At 39.1% G+C, this 27,850-nt stretch overlaps 1 protein-coding gene across 6 annotated transcripts in view; it reads right to left on the bottom strand.

Annotated features, from left to right (window-relative positions):
* The window catches only part of DYM (dymeclin), a 437,123-nt gene that overhangs the window by 371,412 nt on the left and 37,861 nt on the right, over positions 1-27,850 (bottom strand). For 5 of the 6 annotated variants that reach the window (XM_033177780.1, XM_033177784.1, XM_033177783.1 and 2 more), the window contains exon 3: positions 1,360-1,412. In XM_033177780.1, coding sequence (XP_033033671.1) covers positions 1,360-1,412 — 53 coding nt within the window. Of the gene's footprint in view, positions 1-1,359; positions 1,413-8,265; positions 8,383-27,850 lie in introns of those variants that run through there. The other variant, XM_033177785.1, reaches the window with a different exon arrangement.

Here is a 27,850-nt window from a genome sequence, read left to right as displayed (position 1 = left end):
CTCTACAAAAATAAAATAAAATCATTAGGCAGGTGTGGTGCCATGCACCTGTAGCCCCAGCTTCTCAGGAGGCTGAGGTGGAAGGATCACTGAAGCCCAGAAGATCAAGGCTGCAGTGAGCCACAATGGCACCAGTGCACTCCAGCCTGGGCAGCAAAGTAAGACTCTCTCTCTTAAAAAAAAAAAAAAAATCATCAAAAACTGTTTTTAGCAAAATAGTTTATATGGGAGTTATCCATATAGCTTGATTTTTTTTTTTTTTTAATTTTTTTTGAGACAGAGTCTTGCTCTGTCTCCCACGCTGGAGTGCAGCGGCACCCTCTTGGCTCACTGCAACCTCTGCCTCCTGGGTTCAAGCAATTCTCTGCCTCAGCCTCCCGAGTAGCCGGGATTACAGGCGCCTGCCACCATGCCTGGCTAATTTTTGGACTTTCAGTACAGACAGGGTTTCACCATCTTGGCCAAGATGGTCTTGAACTCCTGACTTCATGATCCACCCACATCAGCCTCCCAAAATGCTGGGATTATAGGCGTGAGCCACAGTGTCTGGCCTATATAGCTTGATTTTAAAACAGAATATTGTTCTCACTTATTACACTCCTGTACACTAGGTATTTTACAGACACATTATCTTTAATTTTCAAAGCACCAATGCAATCTAAGTATAACTGCCTGCATTTTAAAAATATATACAATTTCTTCCAATTGCTATGAACTTGAAAGTTAAGCATTTGAAAAACAAGACCTGAAAAAGGTAACATTTGCTGATATAACTGGTTTGCAATGACTACATGCCATACATTGTACTGAATATTTCATATTACCTAATTTTTCCTTATAAGAATCCTGTAAATAGTTGTCCTTATCCTCAACTTATATGAGGAAATTAAAGCTCAGCTAATAAGTCTCACAGCTGAAATTAAAATCATAAAGTGATTCTGGATTCCATGCTCTTTGCCATAATATCAATTTGTTACAGAAACTTTCTAATATATATTCCTAATAGATTTTAATAAGTAATAATTATTCTGGTGAACATAGTCAATAACAGCAGTTGGTAAATCACATTATTTTCAGTATTTCAAAATTCACAAAAAGAATAAGCCGAAAGACTGTCTATGGTTTAGCAGAGTCCATTGCCACTACTGCAGATATAGTCAAGCATGTGTCATATTGCTATTGACTGAAGGGTACCTTCTAGCAGCATCTGTGAATGCCATGAATAGAAAAAATTATTACTACTGCTATCAAAGAAGAATAATTACTTCATTAATTCAATTCATATACTATCAAAATCTAAAACCAAATTTGAAAACGATGCCCCACACACACACACACACACACATTTTCCCCACTTACCTAATGACCTGCAGACTGAAATGGTTGCTTCCTCTAAGAGTTTCAACTCAGTACTGGAAAGACAGAAGAATAAAGGTAATTAATGACTATAATACTAAATATGTACACACTAATCAGTTAAAGAAATATATAAAGATAAGAAAAATAATTTAGAAGAAAAATATGGTACACAGTAGTGAACAGTAAGATCAGCAAAAAAAAAAAAAAAGTTACACTTCAATTTTCAATATAATTAGGAAATTTACTGTAATTCTAAATATGAGACTCCTAAAGAGAAGAGCTTGGGGCACCCTGCCTTTTAGGCATTGAGGCAGCGGGGAGACTTAGCAAAATTCAAGGAAGGCACTCCAAAGTAGAGAGCACAAGGCAGGGGCCCTGTGTGCCCGATTCTAAAGGCAGTACTAATTATAGTTTAGAAAGATGCTATTATTTTTGGGAAATACAGGCAGTGTCATGATTTCTGCAATACTTTCAAAAAGTTCTACAAAAAAAAAAGGAAAATGAAGAAATAAGGCAAGAAAAGAGAGATGACACATATATGTTTTGGTGGTTTATAAATATGTAGAAAAAAGATACAAAGATACAAACAGAAACAGATACAGAGACAGACTCAAACTGACACAGAGAAAAGAGGCACAGACAGAGACAGAAATAAAGCTTAGAAGAAAATATGTTTCTTGAGATTGCATTTGACAACGATTTCTTGGATGTGACACCAAAAAGCACAGGTATCAACAGAAAAAAACAGACATGCTGGACTTTACCAAAATTAAAAACTTCTGTGCGTCAAAGGATACTATCTACAGAGTGAAAGTCAACCCACAGAATGGAAAACAAGTATTTGTAAATCACATATCTGATAAGAGACTGATATCCAGAATATACTTTTAAAACTCCTACAACTCAACAACAACAAAAACCAAACAATCCAATTTTAAAATGAACCAATGACTTAAATAGCCATTTTCCAAAGAGGATATAGAAATGGCCAATAAGTACACGAAAACATGCTCAACATCACTAGTCATTAGTGAAACACTAAAACCAGAGTGGGATAATACTACATACCCATTGGGATGGCTTTTATTTAAAAAAAAAAAAAAAAAAAAAAAAGGCCAGGCAAGGTGGGCTCACACCTGTAATCCCAGCACTTTGGGAGGCTGAGGAGGGCAGATCACTTGAGGTCAGGAGTTCGAGACCAGCCTGGCCAATATGGTGAAACCCATCTCTACTAAAAACACAAAAATTAGCCGGGCATGGTAGTACACACCTGTGATCCCAGTTACTCGGGAGGCTGCGGCAGGAGAATCGCTTGAACCCAGGAGGTGGAGTTTGCAGCGAGCCAAGATCGTCCCACTGTACTCCAACCTGGGAGACAGAGTCAGACTCCATCTCAAAAAAAAAAAAAAAAAAGAGGAGGAAGAAGAGGAAGGAGGAAGAGGAGGGAAGGAGGGAGGGAGGGAGGGAGGGAGGGAGGGAGGGAGGGATGAAGGAAAAAAACAGAAAGTAACAAGTGTTAGCAAGGATGCAGAGAAATTAGGACCCTTGTACACTGATGGTACGAAAAATGGTGCAGCCACTATGGCAAAAAATACGGCAGTTCCTCAAAAAATTAAACATAAAATTACCATACGATCCAGCAGTTCTACTTCCGGGTAGATACCCAAAAGAAGTAAAAGCAGGGTCTTGAAGAGATAGTTGTACACTCATGTTCATAGCAGCTCCATTAACAGTAGCCAAGAGGTAGAAGTAATCCACATGTCTACCAACAGATAGATGGATAAATGAAACGTACATACACACAATGGAATATTATTTAGCCTTAAGAAATAGGGAATTTTGCCAGGCGCGGTGGCTCGTGCCTGTAATCCCAGCACTTTGGGAGGCCAAGGCGGGCAGATCACCTGAGGTCAGGAGTTCAAGACCAGCCTGACCAACATGGAGAAACCCCATCTCTACTAAAAATACAAAATTAGCCGGGCATGGTGGTGCATGCCCATAATTCCAGCTACTCGGGAGGCTGAGGCAGGAGAATCTCTTGAATGCGGGAGGCAGAGGTTGCGGTGAGCCAAGATGGCGCCATTGCACTCCAGCCTAAGCAACAAGAGTGAAACTCCATCTCAAAAGAAAATAATAATAATAAAAATAAATAAAAAAACACGGAATTTCAATATATGCTACAACATGAATGAACCTTGAAGACATTATGCTAAGTGAAATAAGCCAGCCACAAAAAGATAAATATTGTATAATTCCTCTTATATGAGGCTCCTAGGGGAGTTAAACTCACAGAGAAAAACCAAAAAGGTGGTTGCCAGGGGCTGGGGATGGGAAAATAGGGAATTAGTGTTTAGTCAGTATAGAGTTTAAGTTTGCCAAGATTAAAAAGTTTTAGAGATGGATGGTGGTAATGGTTGCACAACAATGTGAAAATACTTAATGCCAGAGAACTACACACTTTAAAATGGTTAAAATCATTTTACATCGTGTATATTTCACCACAATTTTTTTAAGTGCATTCCAACTCCTGTTCAACTATTTACTAGATAGTTGACCTTGGGCTGGTTTGTTAAATCTTTATGTCTTAATTTCCTCATATATAAAACACAAATAGTAACAGTACCTTCATAAGGTTATTATGATTAAATTATACAGTATCGATAAAGTGCTTAGAACAGTGCCTGGCACAAAGTAAATCCTCAATAAATGATAGACTCTGTTCCATTTGTCTGTGTTTGTTTTTATGCCAGTACCATGCTGCTATGCTTACTATTGCTTTGTAGTATATTTTGAAATCAGGTAACATAATGTCTCCAGATTTGCTCTTTTTTCTTTTTTTTTTTTTTTTTTTGAGACGGAGTCTCGCTCTGTTGCCCAGGCTGGAGTGCAGTGGCGCGATCTCGGCTCACTGCAAGCTCCGCCTCCCGGGTTTACGCCATTCTCCTGCCTCAGCCTCCCGAGTAGCTGGGACTACAGGCGCCCGCCACCTCGCCTGGCTAGTTTTTTGTATTTTTTTAGTAGAGACGGGATTTCACCGTGTAGACCAGGATGGTCTCGATCTCCTGACCTCGTGATCCACCCGTCTCGGCCTCCCAAAGTGCTGGGATTACAGGCAGATTTGCTCTTTTTGCTCAAGATTGCTTTGGCTATTCTGGGTCTTCTGTGTTGCCACAGAAATTTCAGAATTTTTTTTCTATTTCTGTGAAAAATATCACTGGTATTTTGATAGGGATTGCATTGAATCTATAGATCACTTTAGATAGCATAGACATTTTAACAATATTTATTCTTCTGATACATAACAAGGGATATTCTTTGCATATATTTATGTCTTCTTCAATTTTTTTCATCAATATCTTATAGTTTACATTGCAGAGATCTTTACCTCCTCAGTTAAATTTATTGCTAGGTGTTTTTTTAATAGCTACTGAAAATGTATTACCTTATTTCTTTTTTCAATAGTTCAACAGAATAAAGAACCCAGAAATAAATCCATACACGATTTTTGACAAAGGCATCAAGAACACACATTGGGGAAAGAACAATCTCTTCAACAAATGGTACTGAGTAAACTGAATATTCACATGCAGAAAAATGAAACTAGACCCCTATCTCTAACCACTTATAAAAATCAACTTAAAATACAGACTTAAATGTACAACCTGAAACTATGAAACTACTTGAAGAACACTTAGGTGAAATGCTGGAGGACATTGGTCTGGGCAAGGACTTGTTGGACAAGACCTCAAAAGCACAGAGAACAAAAGCAAAAATAGACAAATAGGGTTATATCAAACTAAAAAGCTTCTGCACAGCAAAGGAAACAACAAAGTGAACAGACAATCCAAAGAAAAGGAGAAAATACTTGCAAACTATGCATCTGACAAGGGACTCATCCCGGATACATAAGGAACTCAACAGAAAAAAAAAAAAAATCCAATTTAAAAATGAACAAAAGACCTAAATAGACACCCCTCAAAAGAAGATATACAAGGCCGGGTGCAGTGGCTCACACCTGTAATCCCAGCACTCTGGGAGGCTGAGGCAGGAGGATCACCTGAGGTCGGGAGTTTGAGACCTGCCTGACCAACATGGAGAAATCCCATCTCTACTAAAAATACAAAATTAGCCAGGCATGGTGGCACATGCCTGTAATCCCAGCTACTGGGGAGGCTGAGGCAGGAGAATCGCTTGAACCCAGGAGGCAGAGGTTGTGGTGAGCCAAGATCATGTCATTATACTCCAGCCTGGGCAACAAGAGCAAAATTCTGTCTCAAAAAAAAAAAAAAAGACATACAAATGGCAACAGGTATATGAAAAATATGTTCATCACCACTAATCACCAGGGAAAAGCAAATCAAAACCACAATGAGATATCACATCACCCAGTTAGAATGGCTATTAATAAAAAGACAAAAAATTACAAACGTTGGCAAGGATGCAGAGAAAGGGAAACTCTTATACAATGTTGGTAGGTGCTATAATTTGGATGTTTGATCCCTATAAACCTCACATTGAAATCTGATCCCCAATGTTAGAGATGGGGCCTAATGGCAGGTGTCTGGGTTATGGGGGCAGATCCCTTATGAACAGATTGATACTCTCCCTCAGAAGTGAATCACTTCTCACTCTATTAGTTCCCATTAGTACTGGTTGTGAAAAAGAGCCTGGCATCTCCTCACCCCATTGTTCCCTTTCTCATCATATGTTCTCTGTACACACCAGCTCCCCTTCACCTTCTGCCATGAGCAGAAGCAGCCTGAGACCCTCATCAGATGCAGATGCTGCTACCAGCCTGCAGAAGTGTGAGCCAAATAAACCTCTTTTCTTTAGAAATTATCCAGCCTCAGGTATTCCTTTATAGCAACACAAAACAGACCAAGGCACTAGGAAAGTAAATTAGTACAGCCATTAAGGACAACAGTAGGGAGGTTTTCCAACAAATTAAAAATAGAACTACCACATAATCCAATAATCCAACTACTGGGTATAAACATTGAGCATCCCTCACCCAAAATGCTTGGTACCAGGAGCATTTCTGACTTCAGATTTTTTTTTCCCCGATTTTGAAATATTTGCATTATAGCTGAGCATCCCTAATCCAAAAACCCAAAATCCAAAATAGTGCAATGACTATTATTCTCTAAGCATCATGTCAGTGCTCAAAAAGTTTTGGATTTTGGAGCATTCTGGATTTCAGATTTTTGGATTAGGGATACTCAACTTCTATATCCAAAAGAAACAAAATCAGTATGTCAAAGAGATATCTGCACTCCCATGTTTACTGCAGCACTATTTACAATGGCCAAGATATGGAATCAACCTAAGTATCCATCAATGGATGAATTTTTTTAAATGAGGTACATATACACAATGGAATACTATTCAGGCACAAAAATAAATGAAATCCTGCCCTTTGCAGCACCTGGATGAACCCACAAGACATTAAGTGAAATAAGTCAAGCATAAAGACAAATAGGACATGATGTCACTCATCTGTGAAAACTTAAAAAGTTGATCCATAGAGGTAAACAGTAGAACAGTGGCACTGAAGGCTGGGTAGGACAGGCAGGGAGAAGCAGAGAGGTCAACAGGTACAAAGTTACATTAGATAAGAGGGATAAGTTCTGGTGTTCTATTATACAGTAAGTTGACTAGAATTAACCATAATGTACTTTACATTTCAAAATGGCTAAAATAATTTTGAATGTTCTCACCACAAAGAAATAACAAGTATTTGAGGTGATGGATATGCTGATTGCCCTGATTTATTCATTATACAATGTATAATACATCAAAATATCATATGGTACCCTATAAATATAATTATGTCAATTAACAAAATAAAACTTTTTAAAAATGATAGCTATTATTGATTCCAAAATGTAGTGATTTCCCCATAGCTAATACATTAAAATAATGCTTCACATTTGTTTAACCCTTTAAATGTCTTTTTTTATTTTGAGACGGAGTCTCGTTCTGTCGCCCAGGCTGGAGTGCAGTGGCCGGATCTCAGCTCACTGCAAGCTCTGCCTCCCGGGTTTCCGCCATTCTCCTGCCTCAGCCTCCCGAGTAGCTGGGACTACCGGCGCCCGCCACCTTGCCCGGCTAGCTTTTTGTATTTTTTTAGTAGAGACGGGGTTTCACCATGTTAGCCAGGATGGTCTCGAACTCCTGACCTCGTGATCCGCCCGCCTCGGCCTCCCAAAGTGCTGGGATTACAGGCTTGAGCCACCGCGCCCGGCCTAAATGTCTTTCAAAACACTTTCAAATATATTGGTGCAATTAAATCCCATGAAAATCTCTTCTAGGGGACAGGGTCATTATAAACCTTATTTTTACAGATAAGAAAACTGAGGCATGCAAGGAGTTTAAAGTAAAATTCCAGGAATCCAAAGTCTGAGTAGAACAAGAACCAGTTTTAGAGCCTGGTGACTTGACTAAAACTTACGTTTTCTTTTCTACCAATACACATGGTACAGTAAATCCTCCAAATGGGCAACTCTCTTGTGGCAGCTTTAAAACCTGTACCCCTCCAGAGTTCTTTTCTGTTGCTGGTGAAGTGCACTTTTTAAGTGACTCACTCCATCAAGGTTTTTGACAAGAAAATTTTAGAAAACCTGTGGAAGGAAACTGATTGGTCTTTGTTGTTGTTGCTGTTGTTGTTGTTGTGGTTGTTGTTGTGGTTGTTGTTTTTGAGACAGAGTCTCACTCTGTTGCCCAGGCTAGAGTGCAGTGGTGCGATCTCGGCTCACTCCAAGCTCCGCCTTCTGGGTTCACGCCATTCTCCTGCCTCAGCCTCTGAAATAGTTGGGACTACAGGCACCCGCCACCACGCCCAGCTAATTTTTTTGTATTTTTTAGTACCCAGTCTAGTTGTGAAAATTTTCATAATCACTTCCTTACCGAATTATCTTTCGGGTAGCCCAATGAAGGTTCTTAACTGTGTTTCAGATTTTGTGTGTGTGTGTGTGTGTGTGTGTGTGTGTGTGTGTGTGTGAGAGAGAGAGAGAGAGAAAGAGAGAGAGAGAGAGAGAGAAAGGTTGATTGATTGACTCTTGGGCGCAGGTCTCCAATCCCTTAGTAATTGTTCATTGTGATGTCACCAGCAAAACTGACACAAAGAAATGGTAAATGTTTGAGATGATGGATGTCCCAATCACTCTGACTTGATCATTACACACTGTATACGTGCATCAAAATACCACATGTATCCCACAAATATTTACAATTATTCTGTATCAGTAAAAAACAAAATAAAACCAAGATTCCAGTTTTGTGACTCCCATCTGTTTATGTTGCTGGCAAAGTGATAGTGTGGCCATCCTCTGAGAAGAAGGCCTCTAATATATGGATTGCCTCAGGGAGAGTCACACCTGGTCATTGGATCAGTATGGTTGTTGAGAGTTTAGTTTGTTTAGCTACTTTGACTAAGAGATTACTAGTTTTAAGTATTTATCCCTAATTTCCCACTATTGACAGTTTTCAAACTGACCTGGAGGTATGGAATTTATGTATGCATTAAGCTTGAAGTATACTGTGTGATACTTATTTAGTCTGAATTAGTATGAATATTTGACACTGCCTTTTTGCCCCCTTTTACGTGTTTTTACTGCCCAAATCTGCCTTCAGAAATAACATTTCGTTTCTAATCGTAATATTCTTGGAAACATTGGCACATTTTTACAGTACCATTTTACTTTTATTTACTGCAAATGATGATTTGTTAGTTGCCTGCTGCCAGAACATCTGAGCTCATTTGTTTAACTAAAACAGTACTGTGCATAGATGCCTGTAATAGGCAGCAACAGTTACCAACCACCCCAGTTCCTTACCACCTCATTATAGCTCTAAATCAAGCAAATGGGAAAGCAGATTATTCTTAAAATGTTCCAAGAAGTTTAGAAAATTGAGGGATGGAAGGATGAGAGGAAAGGAATTCTATTATAACAATCGGTGTGTTGCTTTTGGCAGGGGTGTGCCTGGCTGATTTCCTTTGTAGAAATAAGTAACACTTCAGAGTGCAGAAATTGCAGGCATCCTGCAACAAACAGAGCTCTACGACTCTAGTTAATAAATAATTACTAAGTGTTTTTTTTTTCTGGCTGAGCCACTGTATCAGGCACGGCGGGGGATGTATAAGTGAATGACATTGTCCTGTTCTCTTGGAGCTTATAATGTGAGCTCTGAAGATGCTTCTATTCTAAAGTGGTGATTGTTGAACGAGGCAGTGGCAGTGATGCTATTTCAGATTGTGGCCCTGTGTTGGGGGATCCAGGCCTGGGGGACATAGTCACAGAATGGAAGGTGCTGTCTGGCTTACTACAGTGGGGAGCTTTCCAGATAATTCTGACAAATCAGACTGCTTCAAAAGGATATGCTCTTTTATATTTGGAAAGAAATAAATGTCTTTTAGTCTGGGTGCAATGACTCACGCCTATAATCCCAGCACTTTGTGAGGCCGAGGTGGGCAGATCACCTGAGGTCAGGAGTTCAAGACCAGTCTGGTCAACATGGTGAAACCTCGTCTCTACTAAAAATTCAAAAATTAGCTAGGCGTGGTGGCAAGTGCCTGTAATCCCAGCTACTTGGGAGGCTGAGGCAGGAGGATTGCTTTTGCCTGGGAGGCGGAGGTTGCAGTGAGCCAAGATCACCCACTGCACTCCAGCCTGGGTGACAAAGGAAGACTCTGTGCCAAAAAGAAAGAAAGAAAGAAAGAAAAATAAATGTCTTTTTAAAAATATTTTAACAGAAATTTAAACTTGACCGGTAGACCTTGCCTTGAGGGCCGGAAACTGGGAAGTGTTTCCTAAGGAGCCAGGGGAAATAATTCTGTCTTCTGGTAATGAAGGTCTGAGTGGTGTCTGACAGTGCCTAACTGCCTGCTTTGTACGGGGCTGGGAATACTGTGATGAACAAGGAGCCCACAATCTAGTGGGGGCCATAGACAAGCAATTGGGCAATCTTACTGCCACGTGCCCACTTTTATGACTGAGTGCTGTTGGGGTGGAGAATGGCCTTCTTACCTTGTCTTAGGTGAGACCTGATCAAAGAAGGCTTCCTGGAAGAAGTGATGTCCAAACCAACCTCACCAATATATGTTGGAATTCATCCCCTTTTCAGGCTAATACTGTTGTAAAAATAAACCAGAGCTCTGTTTTGGTTTTTGTTTATACCCGAAACGAAAGTGGAGAGACTGAACTTGGTATTCCAGCCATCTAGAATACTTTTCTAGCTTTGTAATTTGCCATTCCCCTGTGTTGATTAACCACCCCTTCCCAGAGCATGCCAGGCTCTCTGTGACTGTCATGTCTCTGCATACTATTCTCTTTGTTCTGCCTGCCTGATGTCTCTTGGCCCTTCAGGAAAAACAGTTACTTCCTCCAGGATGGCCTCTTTGATTCCTCCTATGGTTCCCTGAGTGCACATCCTGTGAGCTCAGACCCAGGGCCGGTTTGATAATTCATACTTACCCAGCACTGAACAGTCTATCTGCTACTTCATTCCTCCATGTAGCCTGGAGGCAGAGGCAGCATCTTTCCCGAAGTCTAGCATGTCCTAGGCACCCAAGCACTATTTGCTGAATGAACAAATTTAGCAGCTTCGAAGATTATAGCCACATGTGTATAACTGAAACTCTTGGTTCCAGTCAGCTTTAAAAGAGAGTGCCATTGACTGAAGAAAGTGGAAGCACCAGTGAAATAGATTTTATGCATGTGGTCTAGTTATTAATTTCATAAAGCTTTTTACAATCCTTTGCATTTTATACCTCTTTTACTTTTTGTCTGAGTAACCAATAAACTGAGTAATTCATAGTTGCCACTTCTTGCCAGTTGTATCATTAAATCTGACCACAGTGATTTATTAATTAGAAGTCTTCTGGTTGTCAACAAAAATCAATTTTACTTAGTATATGCCAGAGAAAGGGGAAGATGTGATGAAGAGACTGGAGTGTCTCATAGAATCCAAGATCAAGAACACACCCAGGCTTCTGGAAGAACTGGTCCCAGGAATTGGAAAGCCAGCAGCAATCCTGAGAGTCCTTTCTGTTTATGTCTTTCTTTCTGCAAAGCTTTTACTCATCTTTCTTACTAACTGGCTTTCTCTGCCACTCTGTCAGTAGAGGATGGCCTCCCACCGCCCTCAACCATGCAGCCAAGTTCCAGCCAAATGGAAAAACTGTCTTTCCATCTCAATTCTAAATTCTCTAAGACTTGGGCTAGGCTTGGGTTAGATGTCTATCCCTGGACTAGTCAGGTACGGCCAGGAGTGGAGACATGCTGCACCTATCTGTCTGCCTCTGCTCAACTCTGAAAAGTAGGTGGGAAGACAGAAAAAAGGGTAGGAAGGCAGCAGACAGAGATAGACAGCAGAGAGACATTGTAAGGCTGGCAGACACTTTATAAATATCTAATATGGTGAGTCTCCATAAACTACTACCCATAAACTATGTCATAGGATCACTTCTAGGTTATCTTGTTTAAAAAAAGTCAATCTTAGATGAAACTTAAACATTTAACTTTAAAAAGACAGTATCTTTTAAAATATGCATATAATTTGAGACTTTTAAGGTAACAGGATATTCACTTAAGTAGTTAGTAGGTCTTAGTTTTGTGTGTATGTATGATATTTTTTATACATGACACTGCCTTTAATTGCTGGGAGGTTCTAGCAGCTCTGTCCATCAGAAATATAAGGTAAGCCACTTTTGTAATTTAAGGTTTTCTAGTAGTCACATTGAAAAAGTAAAATGAAAAAGGTGAATTTAATTTTAACATATTTTATTTAACCCCAATTTCCCAGATATTATCATTTTATGAATATAAAATTAATGAAATGTTTTACATTCTTCTAAAAATCTTTGAAATCTGGTATGTATTTTATGCTTTAGCAAATCTCAGTTTGGACCATTTCGGGTGGTCAGCAACTACATGTAGCTAAAACTAAGAGCAGGTTGGGTGCGGTGGCTCAATCCTGTAATCCTAGCACTTTGGGAGGTCGAGGTGGGCGGATCCCGAGGTCAGGAGATTGGACCATCCTGGCTAACTCAGTGAAACTCCATCTTTACTAAAAATACAAAAATTAGCTGAGTGTGGTGATGTACGCCTGTAATCCCAGCTACTTCGGAGGCTGAGGCAGGGGAATCATTTGAACCCAGGAGGTGGAGGTTGCAGTGAGCCGAGATCACACCATTGCACTTCAGCCTGGGTGACAACAGTGAAACGTCATCTCAAAAAAAAAAAAGAAAAAAGAAAAATTTCACAACTGTAGAGGAAACTCTTAAACATTACCATTGCCACTTCTGGGCTATATTCTGTTTGCTTCCTTCCTTTGATTTCATGAAGAGAATCTCCCTAGAGAGACAGATTTCAACAACCTCAACCTCCCACCATCTATATGCTTCTACAGGAGCTTCTGCTACAAAATTCCAACGATGAACACCAATAATACAACTGAGTTATTTCTAAGTTATGTGCCAACTCTACTGAGCCTACCAACATATATCATAGCAGAGTTACTGGGAAGTGTAGGTTGCAGAGAAGACTGGTAAGGTAAATCAGAGTAAAAGAATGAAGTATCCTTATGTCCTGCTAAGGAGTTTGGATTCCATCCTACATATAATGATGAGTCATTAAGCACAAAATAAAAAACAAACATTAACAAAACTCTTAGAGCAGCAGCAAGATGACCAGGGTATATAATGGTTAAATATCTGACCCTGGCTATGACCATCCTGAGATTTTTAGGGGGGAACAAAAAGATAATGAGAATGACAGCAATAATCAGGTCTCCACTAGTGTATATGATAAAGTCTAATCATGTGCTCACAACAATCCCTATATAATTAACCACTGCTGCCAAGTGTCCGGCTAGTAGATTTGGATGAACCACTAACTGTTACTAAATCACAACACAATCTGGTACATAATCTTTAAAAATTCTTTTTTAATTCCACTAAAATTATAGACCAAATTAAAATACTAGTAAGGAATTCTAACAGCAAGAATATGGAACATCTCTGCACCCACTGGATTCATAGGCGGATCGTGTTTAAACCATACACACCAAGTATACTCTACCTCTCAGTTTAAACTCTGCCATCAATTAGCAAAACTCCTGCATACTGCTCACACAGATTTCCAGTTTTGTGCTTGCTACTGAAAAGCAGATGTGCCCCTGGTATAATGGAAAGAGATCGATTTTTGAAGCTGCATTTTTAAGTTCCAACTTCTTCATTAACTACTGGTATAACCTAGCCAAATTACTTAATTTGAGAATCTCAGTTCTCATCTGTAAAATGGAGGCAAAAATGCCAACTCATAGGACAGTTTGGCAATGTGCGGAAAGCGCCCAGCACACAGCTCAATAAATATGAGTTCCCTCACTCCTCAACAACAACAACAAAACCCACCAGTACTAAACTGTCAAATATTTATTTACTTATTTATCCCTTAATACACACTTAAATTACTAAAGAAGTTTATCAGTCTTCCCTTATCTTCCCCTGCATTGAGCAGGAGAGGAGTATAAAACATCATTTAGTAATTTTAAGTGATCATACATTTTGAAATAGTACCAAAGCAGCTCTATTAAACAACTATAGGTGATGTGCTTTGATTTTATTTACATTAATGTTTTATTACAATAGAAGTATAAACCTAGTAGATGACAAAGAAAATCAACATCCTTGTTCACACCTAGGACACCTCTCAGTATTAAGCAACTCACATTTGCGTGATGTTGTATAGCTTATAAGGTGGTTATGAATATACTATTTCCTTTGATACAGCCGTCTTGTGAAAAAGGCATAGCAGATAGTATTTCTATTATAGATGAGATATTTGCACGGATAAAGAAAATACTAAGTGGCAGAACAAAGACTTAAGTCTAGGATTTTTTATTTTTTAAAAATTTCCACTTTCATTTTAGATTCAGGGGGTACATGTGCAGGTTTTTTACATGGGAATATTGCATGATGCTGAGATTTGGGATATGAATGATTCCATCACTCAGGTAGTGAACATAGTACCCAACAGTTTTTTAACCCTTGTCCCCCTCCTTCTTCCTCCCATAGTAGTCCCCAGTGTCTATTGTTGTCATCTTTATATACGTAAGTAATCAATGTTTAGTTTCCACTTGTACATAAGAACATGCAGTATTTGGTTTTCTGTTCCTATGTTAATTTCCTTAGGATAACGGCCTCTAGCTGCATCCATGTTGCTTGCAAAGGATGTTAATTCATTCTTTTTATGGCTGCATAATAGTCCATGGCATATATATAGCACATTTTATTTATCCAATTTACTGTTGTTTTTTCGGTTTTGTTTGTTTGTTTTGAGATGGAGTCTCTTTCTGTCACCCAGGCTAGAGTGCAATGGCGCAATCTTGGCTCACCACAACCTCCGCCTCCCAGATTCAAGCAATTCTCCTGCCTCAGCCTCCTGATTAGCTGGGCTTACAGGCATATGCCACCACACCTGGCTAATTTTTGTACTTCTAGTAGAAATCGGGTTTCACCATGTTGGCCAGGCTGGTCTTGAACTCCTGACCTCAAGGGATCCTCCCGCCTAGGCCTCCCAAAGTGCTAGGATTAAAGGCATGAGCCACCATGACCAGCCTCTAATCCACTGTTGATGGGCACCTAGGTTGATCTGATGGCTTTGCTACTGCAAGTAATGCTGTGATAAGTATACAAGTGCATGTGTCCTTTTGGTAGAATTATTTATTTTCTTTTGAATATATACCCAGTAATAGGTTGCTGGGTGAAATGGCAATTCTGTTTTAAGTTCTTTGAGAAATCTCCAGACTGCTTTCCATAGTGGCTGAACTAATTTACATTCCCACCAGTGATGTATAAGCATTTCCTTTTCTCTGCAGCCTCACCAGCATCTGTTGTTTTTTGACCTTTTAGTAACAGCCATTCTGACTGGTGTGAGATGGCAAATCATTGCGGTTTTGATTTGCATTTCCCTAATGATTAATGATGTGGAGCACTTATTCATATGTTTATTGGCTTCTTATATGTCTCCCTTTGAAAACTGTCCATTCATGGCTGGGCACAGTGGCTCATGCCTGTAATCCCAGCACTTTGGGAGGTCAAAGCAGGTGAATCACAAAGTCAAGAGTTTGAGACCATCCTGACCAACGTGGTGAAACGCCCACTTCTACTAAAAACACAAAAATTAGTTGAGCATGGTGGCGGGCACCTGTAATCCCAGCTACTCGGGAGGCTGAGGCAGGAGAATTGCTTGAACCTGGAAGGTGGAGGTTGCAGTGAGCCGAGACTGCACCATTGCACTCCAGCCTGGGCAACAGAGCAAGATTCCATCAGAAAGAAAAGAAGGAAAAGAAAGAAAGAGAAAATTGTCCATTCATGCCTTTTATGGGGTTATTTGGTTTTTGCTTGTTGAGCTGTTTAAATTCCTTATAGATTCTGGATATTAGATGTTTGTTGAATGCAGTTTGCAAATATTTTCTTCCATTTTGTAGGTTGTCTGTTTACTCTGTTGATTGATTTTTTATTTTGCTGTTCAGATGCTCTTTAGTTTAAATAGATTCTACTTGTCAATTTTTGTTTTTGTTACAATTGTTTTTCAGAACTTAGTCACAAATTCTTTCCCACGGCCGATGTCCAGAATGGTGTTTCCTAGGTTTCCTTGTAGGATTCCTACACTCTGTGTTCTTGCATTTAAATCTTTAATCCATCTTCAGTTAAACTTTTTATATGGTAAGGGGTAGGGGTCCAGTTTCATTATTCTGCGTATGGCCAGCTATCCCAGCACCATTTATTGAATAGGAAGTCTTTTCCTTATTATTTTTGTCCACTTTGACAAAGATCAGATAGCTGTAGGTATATGGCTTTATTTCTGGGTTCTCTATTCTGTTCCACTGGTCTGTTTTTGTGCCAGTACCATGCTGGTTTTGTTACTGTAGCCTGATAGTATACTTAGAGGTCAGATAATGTGATGCCTCCAGCTTTGTTCTTTTTGCTTAGGATTGTTTTGGCTATTTAAGCTTTTTGATTCCATATTTTTGAACAGTTTTTTCTAATTCTGTGAAAAATGACATGGTAGTTTCATAAGAATAGTACTGTAAGTGTAGATTGCTTCGGACAGCATGGCCATTTTAACAATGTTAATTCTTCCAATTCATGAATATGGAATGTTTTTCCATTTGTTTGTATTGTCTATGATTTCTTTCAGTAGTGTTTTATTGTTCTCCTTATAGAGATCTTCCACCTCCTTGGGCAGATGCATTCCTGGGTATTTTCTTTTTTGTGAGGTTGTTGTTAATGGAAATGCATTCTTGATTTGGCTGTCAGCTTGAACATTATCAACGTATAGAAATGCTACTGACTTTTTGTACATTGATTTTGTATCATACTAAAGTCATTTATCTCCTATAGGAGCCTTCTGGAGGAGTTTTTAGGATTTTCTAGAAGTATATTGTCAGCAACAAGAGATGGTTTGACTTCTTCTTTTCCTATTTGAGTACCTTTTATTTCTTTCTCTTGCCTGATTGCTCAGGCTAGGATGGCCATTATTTTTATTTTTTAAAAGAAAATGGCGATTACTTTGGATGTGCATGGTGGCTCATGCCTGCAATTCCAACACTTTGGGAGGCTGAGACAGGCAGATCACCTGAGGTCAGGATTTCGAGACCAGTCTCGCCCCAACATGGTGAAACCCCGTCTCTACTAAAAATACAAAAATTAGCACGCCTGTAATCCCAGCTACTTGGGAGGTTGAGGCACGAGAATCACTTGAACCTGGGAGACAGAGGTTGCAGAGAGCTGAGATCACGCCACTGCACTCCAGCCTGAGTGACAGAGTGAGACTCTGTCTCAAAAAAAAAAAAAAAAGGAAAGGAAAGAAAAAATAAAGTGGCTATTACTTTTTATTATTGTAAAAACGACCCATCCCAAAATCACCAGGAGGCAACACTAAACACCTATCAAAACTGCAAAAATAAAAAATAGTGACAACATCAAATGCCAGTGAGGAGGCAGATAAACTGGCTCTCTCATACACTGCTGGTGGGAAAGCAAAGTGATAAAACCACTCTGGAAAGCCATTTGGCAATTTCCTATAAGGCTAAATATGCACAAACTATACAACACAGCAATTGCACTCTTGAACATTTATCTCAAAGAAATGAACACTTACATTCACACAAAAACCTGTACACAAATTTCATAGCAGTTTTATTCATTACAGCCAAAAAGTGGTAATGATCCAAATGTCCCTCAATGAGTGACTGTCTAAACAAACTGTGGCACATCTACAACACAGAACACTACTTAGCAATTAAAAAGTAATGAACAAGTGAGACCCATGACAACAACTTCAATGGATTTCAAGGACACTATGCTGAGTGAAAAGAGCCCTTCTCAAAATGTTACACAATGTAAAATTCCATTTACATAATATTGCTGAAATAAAACTACAGAGATAGAAAACTAATTAGTGGCTGCCAGGAATTAGAGAAGGGGACGGGGAGGAGAGGATGGGTGTGGCTATAAAGGGTAAGCGCTGTATTTTGATCATGGTTGGTTACATAAATCTACTCACATGATAAAACTGTACAGAGCTATACATAAACACACAAATGAACACACGGATAACTGTGTTAGTCCATTTTGCGTGGCTATAAAGGAATACCTGAGTCTGAGTAATTTATAAAGAAAACAGGTTTAATTTGCTCATGGTTCTGCAAGCTGTATAAGAAGCATGGTGTTAGCATCTGCTCAGCTTCTGCTAAGGCCTCAGGAAGCTTACAATCATTGCAGAAGGTGAAGGAGGAGCCAGCATGTTACATGGCAAGAGAAGAAGCGAGAGAGAGAAAGGAAAGAGATGCCACACTCTTTTAAACAACTAGATCTTGTGTGAACTAACTGAGCAAGAATTCACTCATGATCGGGGGATGGTGCTAACCATTCATGAGGGATCTGCCACCATGACCCAAACACTTCTCACCAGGCCCTACCTCCAACACTGGAAGTCACATTTCAACATGAGATGTGGAGGAGACAAAATATCCAAACCATATCACGGACTGCTGAAATCTCAATAAGCTCTAGGGATTGTACCAATGCCAGTTTCCTATTTTTGATACTGTACTGTAGTTACACAAGATGTTACAGTTGGAGGAAACAAAGGGAGCTAAAGAACCACCCTGTACATTTTTGCAACCTCTAATCAATCTAAATTATTTCCAAGTAAGTTTTAAAAACTGAACCAGTCAAGTGCAGTGGCACACGCCTGTAGTGCCAGCTACTCAAGAGGATGAAGGGGGAGGACTGCCTGATTCCAGGAATTCAAGAATAGCCTGGGCAACATAGCAAGAACCCATCTCAAAAAAAAAAAAAACTCTGAACCATAAAAAGCTATACAAACATATTAAAAATTTAAATAAATATACTATATACATTTTAAAATATACATACAATTTTGCATGAACAATATTATGTTATACATATGGTTTTATAACTGGCTTTAACCACTTATTATGCTGTAGGTTCTTTTCCATATCTAAAAACATAGGATTATTTTTAATGGCTATATGTTGTTCCAGTGTGCAGATGCATCATTTTTATTTATGTAGCCAATCTTACTAGTGGACATTTAAGTTGTTAGCAATTTTCTACCATAAACATTGCTATGAATGTCTTTACACATGTCTCTCTACATATATTTCTGAACTTGTCCAATTATGTCCTTAACATAAATCTAGAAGTGCAATTGCTAAGTCAATGAACACTTCTGTTCTGATGAATGTCACAAATTACATTCCAGAAAGCCCAGCAGTAGTGCATAATTGTGGCTTATAATCTTCCACACATTGCTAGATTTGCAAAGTTGCAAATCAACATCTTTTGACATCAAATCCAGTTATCTTTAAACTCAAATAAGTATGTGATGACAGTAAGCAAGTATAAAGCTTTATTACAAATATGGATTGTTTTCCCTCTAAAATGGCCTATAGAGGAACTCATAAAGGGTATGATGTCTAAGTAGCAAATTATTACCACGTCATGTAAATTTAGAAGGAACACTACTCAATACCACCTAAGTTCTTTAGCTGGCCCAGGCAATCAATTGTATTAAATAACAAGAGGGACAGGGCACATAAATATTGTACAGCGTTTACAACCTCTATGGACTTAAACTTGTGTGAGAACCCTCTGGCATAACAAACAGCTCTGGCCTAATCTTCAAGAATGGTCTAGTCAACAAAATACAGAAATATTCAGTTGTGACAGAAAAAGTAAAAACTTAGTAAATGTGGGCCAGGCACGGTGGTTCACACTTGTGAACCAGCACCTTGAGAGCCCGAGGCAGGTGGATCACCTGATGTTAGGAGTTCAGGACCAGCCTGCCAACATGGCAAAACCCCGTCTCTATTAAAAATACAAAAATTAGCCAGGCATGGTGGCTCACACCTGTAGTCCCAGCTACTCTGGAGGCTGAGGCAGGAGAATCGCTGGAACCTGGGAGGTGGAGGTTGCAGTGAGCCGAGATTGTGCCACTGTACTCTAGTCTGGGTGACAGAGTGAGATTCTGCCTCAGAAAAAAAAAAAAAAAAGAAACGAAAGAAAAAAGTTAGCAAATGTTAAATAAAAAATTCTGGATTACATTTGTTCATTATAAAGACATATGATCAACTATATTGCTGCTTAAGCAGAAAATGCTTCCAAATGTCATCAGCCACAATTTGGGAGGTGATGGAAGACAAACAACTCCGTGGCCTTGATGGCAGATCTGCTCTCCACCACAACTCAGGGGAGACCCCACCATAGTTCACAAATGATGGAATAAAAAGACCAGAGCTTGGCGTTAAAGCATGTATCCCTTCAATCATCAACAGATTACCACTGTTGGATGTCAATTAGTTTTCCCATCCTGACAAATTAATAAGGAAAAATATTTGTTGGTAGGGAAAAAAAAAGCCTCTTTCATATGAAGACTGTAGTTCAAGAATTCAAGTTTCCACAATAAAAATAAATACATAACATGGACCATCTAATAAACTAAATACCTATTCCTGATCATTGTCATATGAAAATATGCAAGAGGTATTTACAATATGTTGGTCAATTGGTGTAGCAGGTCAGGCAGGCTACATTTTGCAAGTAAAATACAACTGGGGTCAACAGAAGCAGCACACTTAAGCTAACTTACTTGACGTTCTGTAACTTAGGTCGTGGAGCCTACACACAGTACCTGAAGAAATGATTTGTGCCTCTTTGGTGGTTTCCATCATCCAACACTGTTTTCCTTTGTCATCTCAATCTGCTTTTCTACTAACTCATCTGTCTCTTTCTTCTTCATCTGAACACTCTGGATTTTGTGTGTGTGTTTTTTAGAGACCTCTCAATGTATTCCCCAGGCTGGATTACAGTGTCATGATCCCAGCTTACTGCAGCTTAGAACTCCTGGGTTCAAGCAATCCTCCCACCTCAGCCTCCCGAGTAGCCAGGACTACAGGTGTGTGCCACCATGCCCAGCTAATTTTTTTTTGTAGCAATGGAGTCTCGTTATGTTGCCCAGGCTGGTCTAGAACTCTTGGCCTCAAACAATCCTCCTGCCTTGACCCCCAAAGTACTGGGATTACAGTTATAAACCACAGTATTCGGCCACTGGATTTTTAAGCATTAAAAGAGGTACCAATGGACACTGCCAGGCCATGGTGTTGGTCCTCAGGGATTAAGGTTAAAAAAAAAAAAAGAAGTTGAATAATATATAATCTTAGGGGAAAAAAAAGCTTACCAATTGGTTGTATAACACCACAACCAAAAAAAAAAAAAGAGAAGTCTTATATACATTTAGCAGAACTTTACTGATAGGAAATTTACTAATTCAGGATTGGGGGCTGTTTGTCTAAAATTGAGCTGAAGCCTGGACAACATAGTGAGAACTTTTCTCTAAAAATAATTAGCTGGGCATGGTAGAGTGCCTGTACTCCTAGCTACTCCTTGAGCCCTGGAGGTGGAGGCTGCAATGAGCTGCACTCCAGCCTGGGCAACACAGCAAAACCCTATCTCAAAAAAATTAAAATTAAAATTAAATAAATTGAATTGAAACTGACTTTTGTGTTATACTTTAAATAAATCATTTTGACAAGGGAGAAGGGGATTTAGAAAAAGTATTATTTAACCTTCTACAAAATAAATGTATTTAAAGATGTTGGCGTATTATTGTTCACATGTAAACAAATTTGCTGAAATAACCTGCATTTCGTACAGGCCTATATACACTATTCAAAGTTCTTTCACCTTTATTATTTCATTGGATTTATTTTAAAAACCCTGAGAAGTTGACCGAGAAAATAGGAGTATCCTCACTTTACAAGTGACAGAAATAGAGAAGCTGAGTAACTTGTCCAATGTCACAATATAAGAATAAACATATCTAACTTCCAGATTAAGATTCTTTCAATATGAATAATATTAAATTAGTTACTCTTAAGGCAAACCCACATAATAGCAACCTAGAAACACTCCAGCAGCTAGTTGGAATTTCTATATATTCCTAAAAGAAGTTATGTCATACATAAATTATTATAAAAAGTATATCTACATTATAATTACAATCATGTAAAAATTATGTGAATTATAAAGAATTGGAAGAAAACAACATTTTAAATCTAGTAAGGAAAATGGTAAGATAATAGACAACTTTCCCGTAACTGCTATGAAATCAGAAACTACAGTGTGGTCAGGAAGCTACAATTTTCAATTAAATATTCCCTAATTCACAGTTTTCTGTAATTTAGACTGGTTTTATTTTACTTTTAGGCACAGCGTTCTCATGTATGAATCTCAATAATGAAAACCGAGAAATTCATAGTTCAAATATTTTTAAGAAAAGCAGATAGTTGGGCGAGAAGTTATAACAGACTTCTGAATACAGGTTTGCTGAACAATCAAAGAAACTATAAGTTTCATAAAATAAACACTGAAAATCCTTAGTCCCTTCAGCTGAAAGTTCTGCCATAAAATTCTTTCAAAACTGACATTTTATATGATGTCATTTTCAGCCAACAACATACAAATTCTGACAAATATATAATGCTAGTCAGTTTAAGACATAATCTGAATAAATCAGCAAGTAACCATTCAGGAAAGGATAGAAGCGTTTCTGAAGACATTTTCCCCCTTACCTTAGCAAAGAGAATTACAGAAATTATTCACAAAACTAACAAGAATCAGCCCATTCAGTGGTTAAACTGTGGGAAGGTTAATGTTTTAAGAGGGCCTATTCATAGGAAAAAGTCAAGGATAAAAACTGCATATAAATTATAGCAATTTTTAATGCACCCATGCAGAACCAAAAAGGTGTTTACATTCATGTGGTTCACAGACAATCCTATATGCTGTCATTCAACTGCCAAAATGAAAGGAACTTATAACCATTAAAATGTCAAATTTCAGCAACTACTATGCTAGATAATATGAGAAAAGGAATCAAGGGTGCACCTGGAGTAAAACTTACATGTCCCTTACTTCAATGCTTTAAAGGTTATGTTTCCCCCATTTAAGCTTTTAGCTTAAGGGACTGATTAATCCCGGGAAAACCTAAGCATCTTCTAAAATGATTTTTGCATAGAAAGGTAGAAATGAAAGGATGGGAAATAAAGGTTTTGATTCAAGATGTAAAAACTGAACTTCTTATGGTCCCTCAATTTGAAAAATATAGTAAGAAGGCCGGGCGCGGTGGCTCAAGCCTGTAATCCCAGCACTTTGGGAGGCCGAGACGGGCGGATCACGAGGTCAGGAGATCGAGACTATCCTGGCTAACACGGTGAAACCCCGTCTCTACTAAAAAATACAAAAAAACTAGCCGGGCGAGGTGGTGGGCGCCTGTAGTCCCAGCTACTCCGGAGGCTGAGGCAGGAGAATAGCGTGAACCCGGGAGGCGGAGCTTGCAGTGAGCTGAGATCCGGCCACTGCACTCCAGCTTGGGCGGCAGAGCAAGACTCTGTCTCAAAAAAAAAAAAAAAGAAAAGAAAAATATAGTAAGATGCCAAGAAAAGTCTCAGATTATTTATTCCCTAAGTAAAATAGCCTAGTACATAGTTTTGGTCACCAACCAAGCAAACCTATGATAAAAAAATCAAAACAGAATTTAGAAGACGGTTTAGTAGTGATCCCAGGCCCACCTCTACAACAGAGCAGATTTTTCAACTTGAAAAGTTCTAATAAAATTGAACATAAAGTGTGCCAAAGAGTCTAAAAATACAGAAACAGAGACAGGCATCAAAGATTCAAAGAAGAAAATAATTTTACAATCACTTGTTTCTGTCAGCTAAAAACGTGATCTAATTCAATGGAAGTCTCTCTTCCTGTGTGTCAACTGAGGAAACAGACTAAGAAACTTTGACAAAGAATCATTCAGGCAGCTCCGCTTAAAAAGAGAAAAGATACACTCCACTCAAGGCAAGGTGAAAATACTAAACAGATTACCCATCAGCTTGTGTGATCACTGTAAATAATGGCACTTAAGATACCTGTGATTATCATCTGCAGCTTTGAAAAGTGCTTGAAAATGTGAACATATAATCTGGTGGTTCTACTCTCAAAGATTACCATATGATCTAATGTTGCAGCTCTTTAGTAATTATGTGAAACTGGGTCTCAGATTAGCCTGTGCTTCCCAAGGAGACAGTGTGTCATGATGGTCAATGGAATTCCTCTCTGGACTTAGACAAATAAACCTGGTTTACATTAAATCTGGTCCTTATTCGCTACTCACTGTGTGGCTTTAGACAACATTCCTAGGCCTCAGTTCTCTCACACATGGGAGTAATAGACTTGAATAACAATAATAGAACTAAACAAATGGAGGTGCCTACAGCAATGGGCCCAGCATCTGACAAACAGTGAGCTCAATAAATAACTGGTAAAGAAACAATGATGCTCATGTTAGCGAAGCCTTTCAGCAGAATGATATTATCATTATCTTTTATCATTTCATCATTCTATTTTATCATTTATCTCAGTAGAATTACATTTTTTATCATGCAAGAAAAATCCCTGAAAGAAAAGTCAAAGTGACAAGTGGAAACTAACAATGCTATAAGAGAAATGGAAGCCCTTTAAAAGGATAAGAGTACAGCAAACTGAAGTTTAGAAAACATTATACGATGTGGTATATAACTACAATGGGTAATTAGCCTTAAGGAAGGAAATTACATCATGGATGAACTTTGAAGACATTACACTAGGCCGGGCACACTGGCTCACACCTATAATCCCAGCACTTTGGGAGGCCGAGGTAGGGAGATCACTTGAGGTCAGAAGTTCAAGACTAGCCTGGCCAACATGGTGAAACCCCGTCTCCACTAAAAATACAAAAATTAGCAGGCATGGTGGCGCACGCTTGTAATCCCAAATACTTGGGAGGCTAAGGTGGGAGAACAACTTGAACCTGGGAGGCGGAGGTTACACTGAGCCAAAATTGTGTCACTGTACTCCAGCCTGGACGACAGAGAGAGACTCTTTCTCAAAAAAAAAAGAAAAGAAAGAAAACATGATGCTACATGAAATAAGTCAGTCACAAAAAGACAAATATTATATTATTCCACTTATATGACATACCCAGAATAGTCAAATTCACAGAGACAGAAAGTAAAAATAGAGGTGACCAGAAACTGGGGGGAGAGGATGGGAAGTTATTGTTTAATAGGTACAGCGTTTCTACCTTAGGTGATGAAGACATTCTGGAAAGGGATGGTGGGGATGGTTGCACAACCCTGTGAATGTACTTTAAACTGTACAATTAAAAATGGTTGAAAAGAGACGGGCGGATCACGAGGTCAGGAGATCGAGACCATCCTGGCTAATATGGTGAAACCCCGTCTCTCCTAAAAAATACAAAAAACTAGCCAGGCGACCAGGCGGGTGCCTGTAGTCCCAGCTACTTGGGAGGCTGAGGCAGGAGAATGGCGTGAACCCGGGAGGTGGAGCTTACAGTCAGCTGAGATCCGGCCCCTGCACTCCAGCCTGGGCGACAGAGCAAGACTCCATCTCAAAAAAAAAAAATGGTTGAAAAGGTTACGAGAGTTAAGAGGACTAGACGAAAAAACAATAATTTTAAAAATGGTTGAAAAGGTAAATTTTATGTTTATTTTACCACAATAAAAAAATACATGAATAAAATCTTTCCATATTATAGGATAGTTAGTAAATTATAGCAGACTAGACTCAATTCCCAAATAGTGACATTGAAACAGGCTCATCTCTAGACTACGATACAACTTATAAAATCTTTCACACAGCCAAGTTCCTATGTAATTTGTTTCATGTTGGCTGTTCTACTACACAGGCCTTTTGCTGCTCCTCAATACTCTCCCCAAAACATGCATGGCTCACTCCCTGGCGTCACTAACGTCTCTGCTCAAATGCTGCTTTCCCAGAGACTCTCTGGCTAAAGAAATCTCCTAAAGCTATCGTTCTCCATGACCTCACTCTGCTTCGCTTTTCTTTCTTACACTTGACACTTCCAGAAATGACCTAACATATATTTATTTGTTCACTTGTTTATCACTCATCTCCTCTAGTAACATGTAAACTGCATAAGAGCAGGGACCATGTCACTCATGTTTTCAGTCCTTAAAAAGAGTCCCTGGCAACTGGAAGTCATTCCATAACTATTTTTTTAGGTATATTAATCCAAAAAACACTCCCTTTTTTTTTTTTTTTTTTTTGATGCGGAGTTTCGTTCTGTCTCCCAGGCTACAGTACAGTGGCATGACCTCGGCTCACTTAAACCTCTGTCTCCAGGGCTCAAGCAATTCTCCTGTTTCAACCTGAGGTCAGGAGTTTGAGACCAGCCAGGCCAACATGGCAAAACCCCGTCTCTACCAAAAATACAAAAATTAGCCGAGCATGGCACACACTTGTAGTCTCAGCTACTTAGGAGCCTGAGGCAGGAGAATCGCTTGAACCCAGGAGGTGGAGGTTGCAATGAGCTGAGATCATGCCACTGTACTCCAGTCTGGGTGACAGAGTGAGACTGGGTCTCTCAAAAAAAAAAAAAAAAAAAAAAAAATTAAAATGGAGAGAATTAAAGTGATATACACCAAAATGTTAACAAGTTACTCCTGGTTGTTATTATTTTTATCTTTTTGTTGTTGTTGTTGTTGTTTTTGCCTTCCTGGTGATTTTCTGTATTTAAAAGTATTAAAAAATGAACATGCATTACTTTGGTACTCAGAAAAATGAGTTTTAAGTGACTGTGCCAAGAGCTGCCCTTTTTGCCTTATATGAGCACCATCTAGTGCTCAGTACACATAATACAATTTCTATAACACAGTCAAGTTTTCTGAAAAGTAGCCTTTATAAAAAGTAGGTTGTGGCTGGGCATGGTGGCTCATGCCTGTAATCCCAGCACTTTTGGAGGCTGACGCGGGTGGATTGCTTGAGGCCGGGAGTTCGAGATCAGCCTGACCAACATGGTGAAACTCTGTCTCTACTGAAAATATAAAACTAGCCGGGCATGGTGGCATGGGCCTGTAATCCCAGCTACTTGGGAGGCTGAGGCAGGAGAATCACTTGAACCTGGTAGGCGGAGGCTGCAGTAAGCCAAGGTCATGCCACTGCACTCCAGCCTGGGCAACAAGAGCGAAACACGACTCAAAAAAAAAAAAAGGTAGACTGTTTATACACAAAGATGACTATTACTATAATCACTGTCTGGCCTAATTTTTAAAACAGCAGAACAATTAGTTCAAAAGAGGCACAGGACTTTCAATCATCAAGATAAAGCGGTCATCAGAAAATTGGTTAAATTTCTGCTGCTTATTTTCATTCCTCAAATATTCTAGACTAACTCTCAAGACAGAGTCCTTGGTCTTTTGTAAACTAATTGGTAATTACTCCTTAAAAGAAGAGCAAAGTCAGACACTTTACATGTGTGATGTTGTTTCATCATCCCTATGAATCTACATGGTAGGGATTATTATTTCCATTTTACAAAAGCAGTAACAGGCTCAGCGAGATTAAGCAGCTTTCCTGAATTCATAAACTAGTCAGTTGTGGAGCTCAGGCAAGGTCAGTCTGGCTTCAGAATCCATATTCCCCCTGCCATGCTTCATGGTCTCCATTCTTCACACTTCACCCAAAGTCACTGCACCTTTTAGCAAAACAATTCCTCTGGAGAAGAGTATTCAGGCTGCTGCTATACCGCTCAGCGCTGCTCTCAAATCTAGAACTCTACGCTCACTAAGTGTTAACACTCAAATCAAGTGTTAACTTAAAACAAAAATAACTTTTTAAAGATATTATTCTCTATACTGCTATTAGCTGGTTACATACACTTACCGAGATATAAGACTTTCCATTTCCTACACAGTAACAGAAATTCAGGCCTTCAGCACATCACAGGTACGTTGCTGCAGATGTCTCAGATTTTGTTTTCCTGCCCTAGTTTTTCTTCCTGCACTTTCCACCTACTCACCCTACTTAAAAAAAAAATGTCTCTGAAACAAT

This window comes from Trachypithecus francoisi, unplaced genomic scaffold (genome assembly GCF_009764315.1).
Source record: "Trachypithecus francoisi isolate TF-2019V2 unplaced genomic scaffold, Tfra_2.0 Lachesis_group19, whole genome shotgun sequence".
Lineage (NCBI taxonomy): Eukaryota > Metazoa > Chordata > Mammalia > Primates > Cercopithecidae > Trachypithecus > Trachypithecus francoisi.
This window is presented reverse-complemented; position numbering and strand designations above follow the sequence as displayed.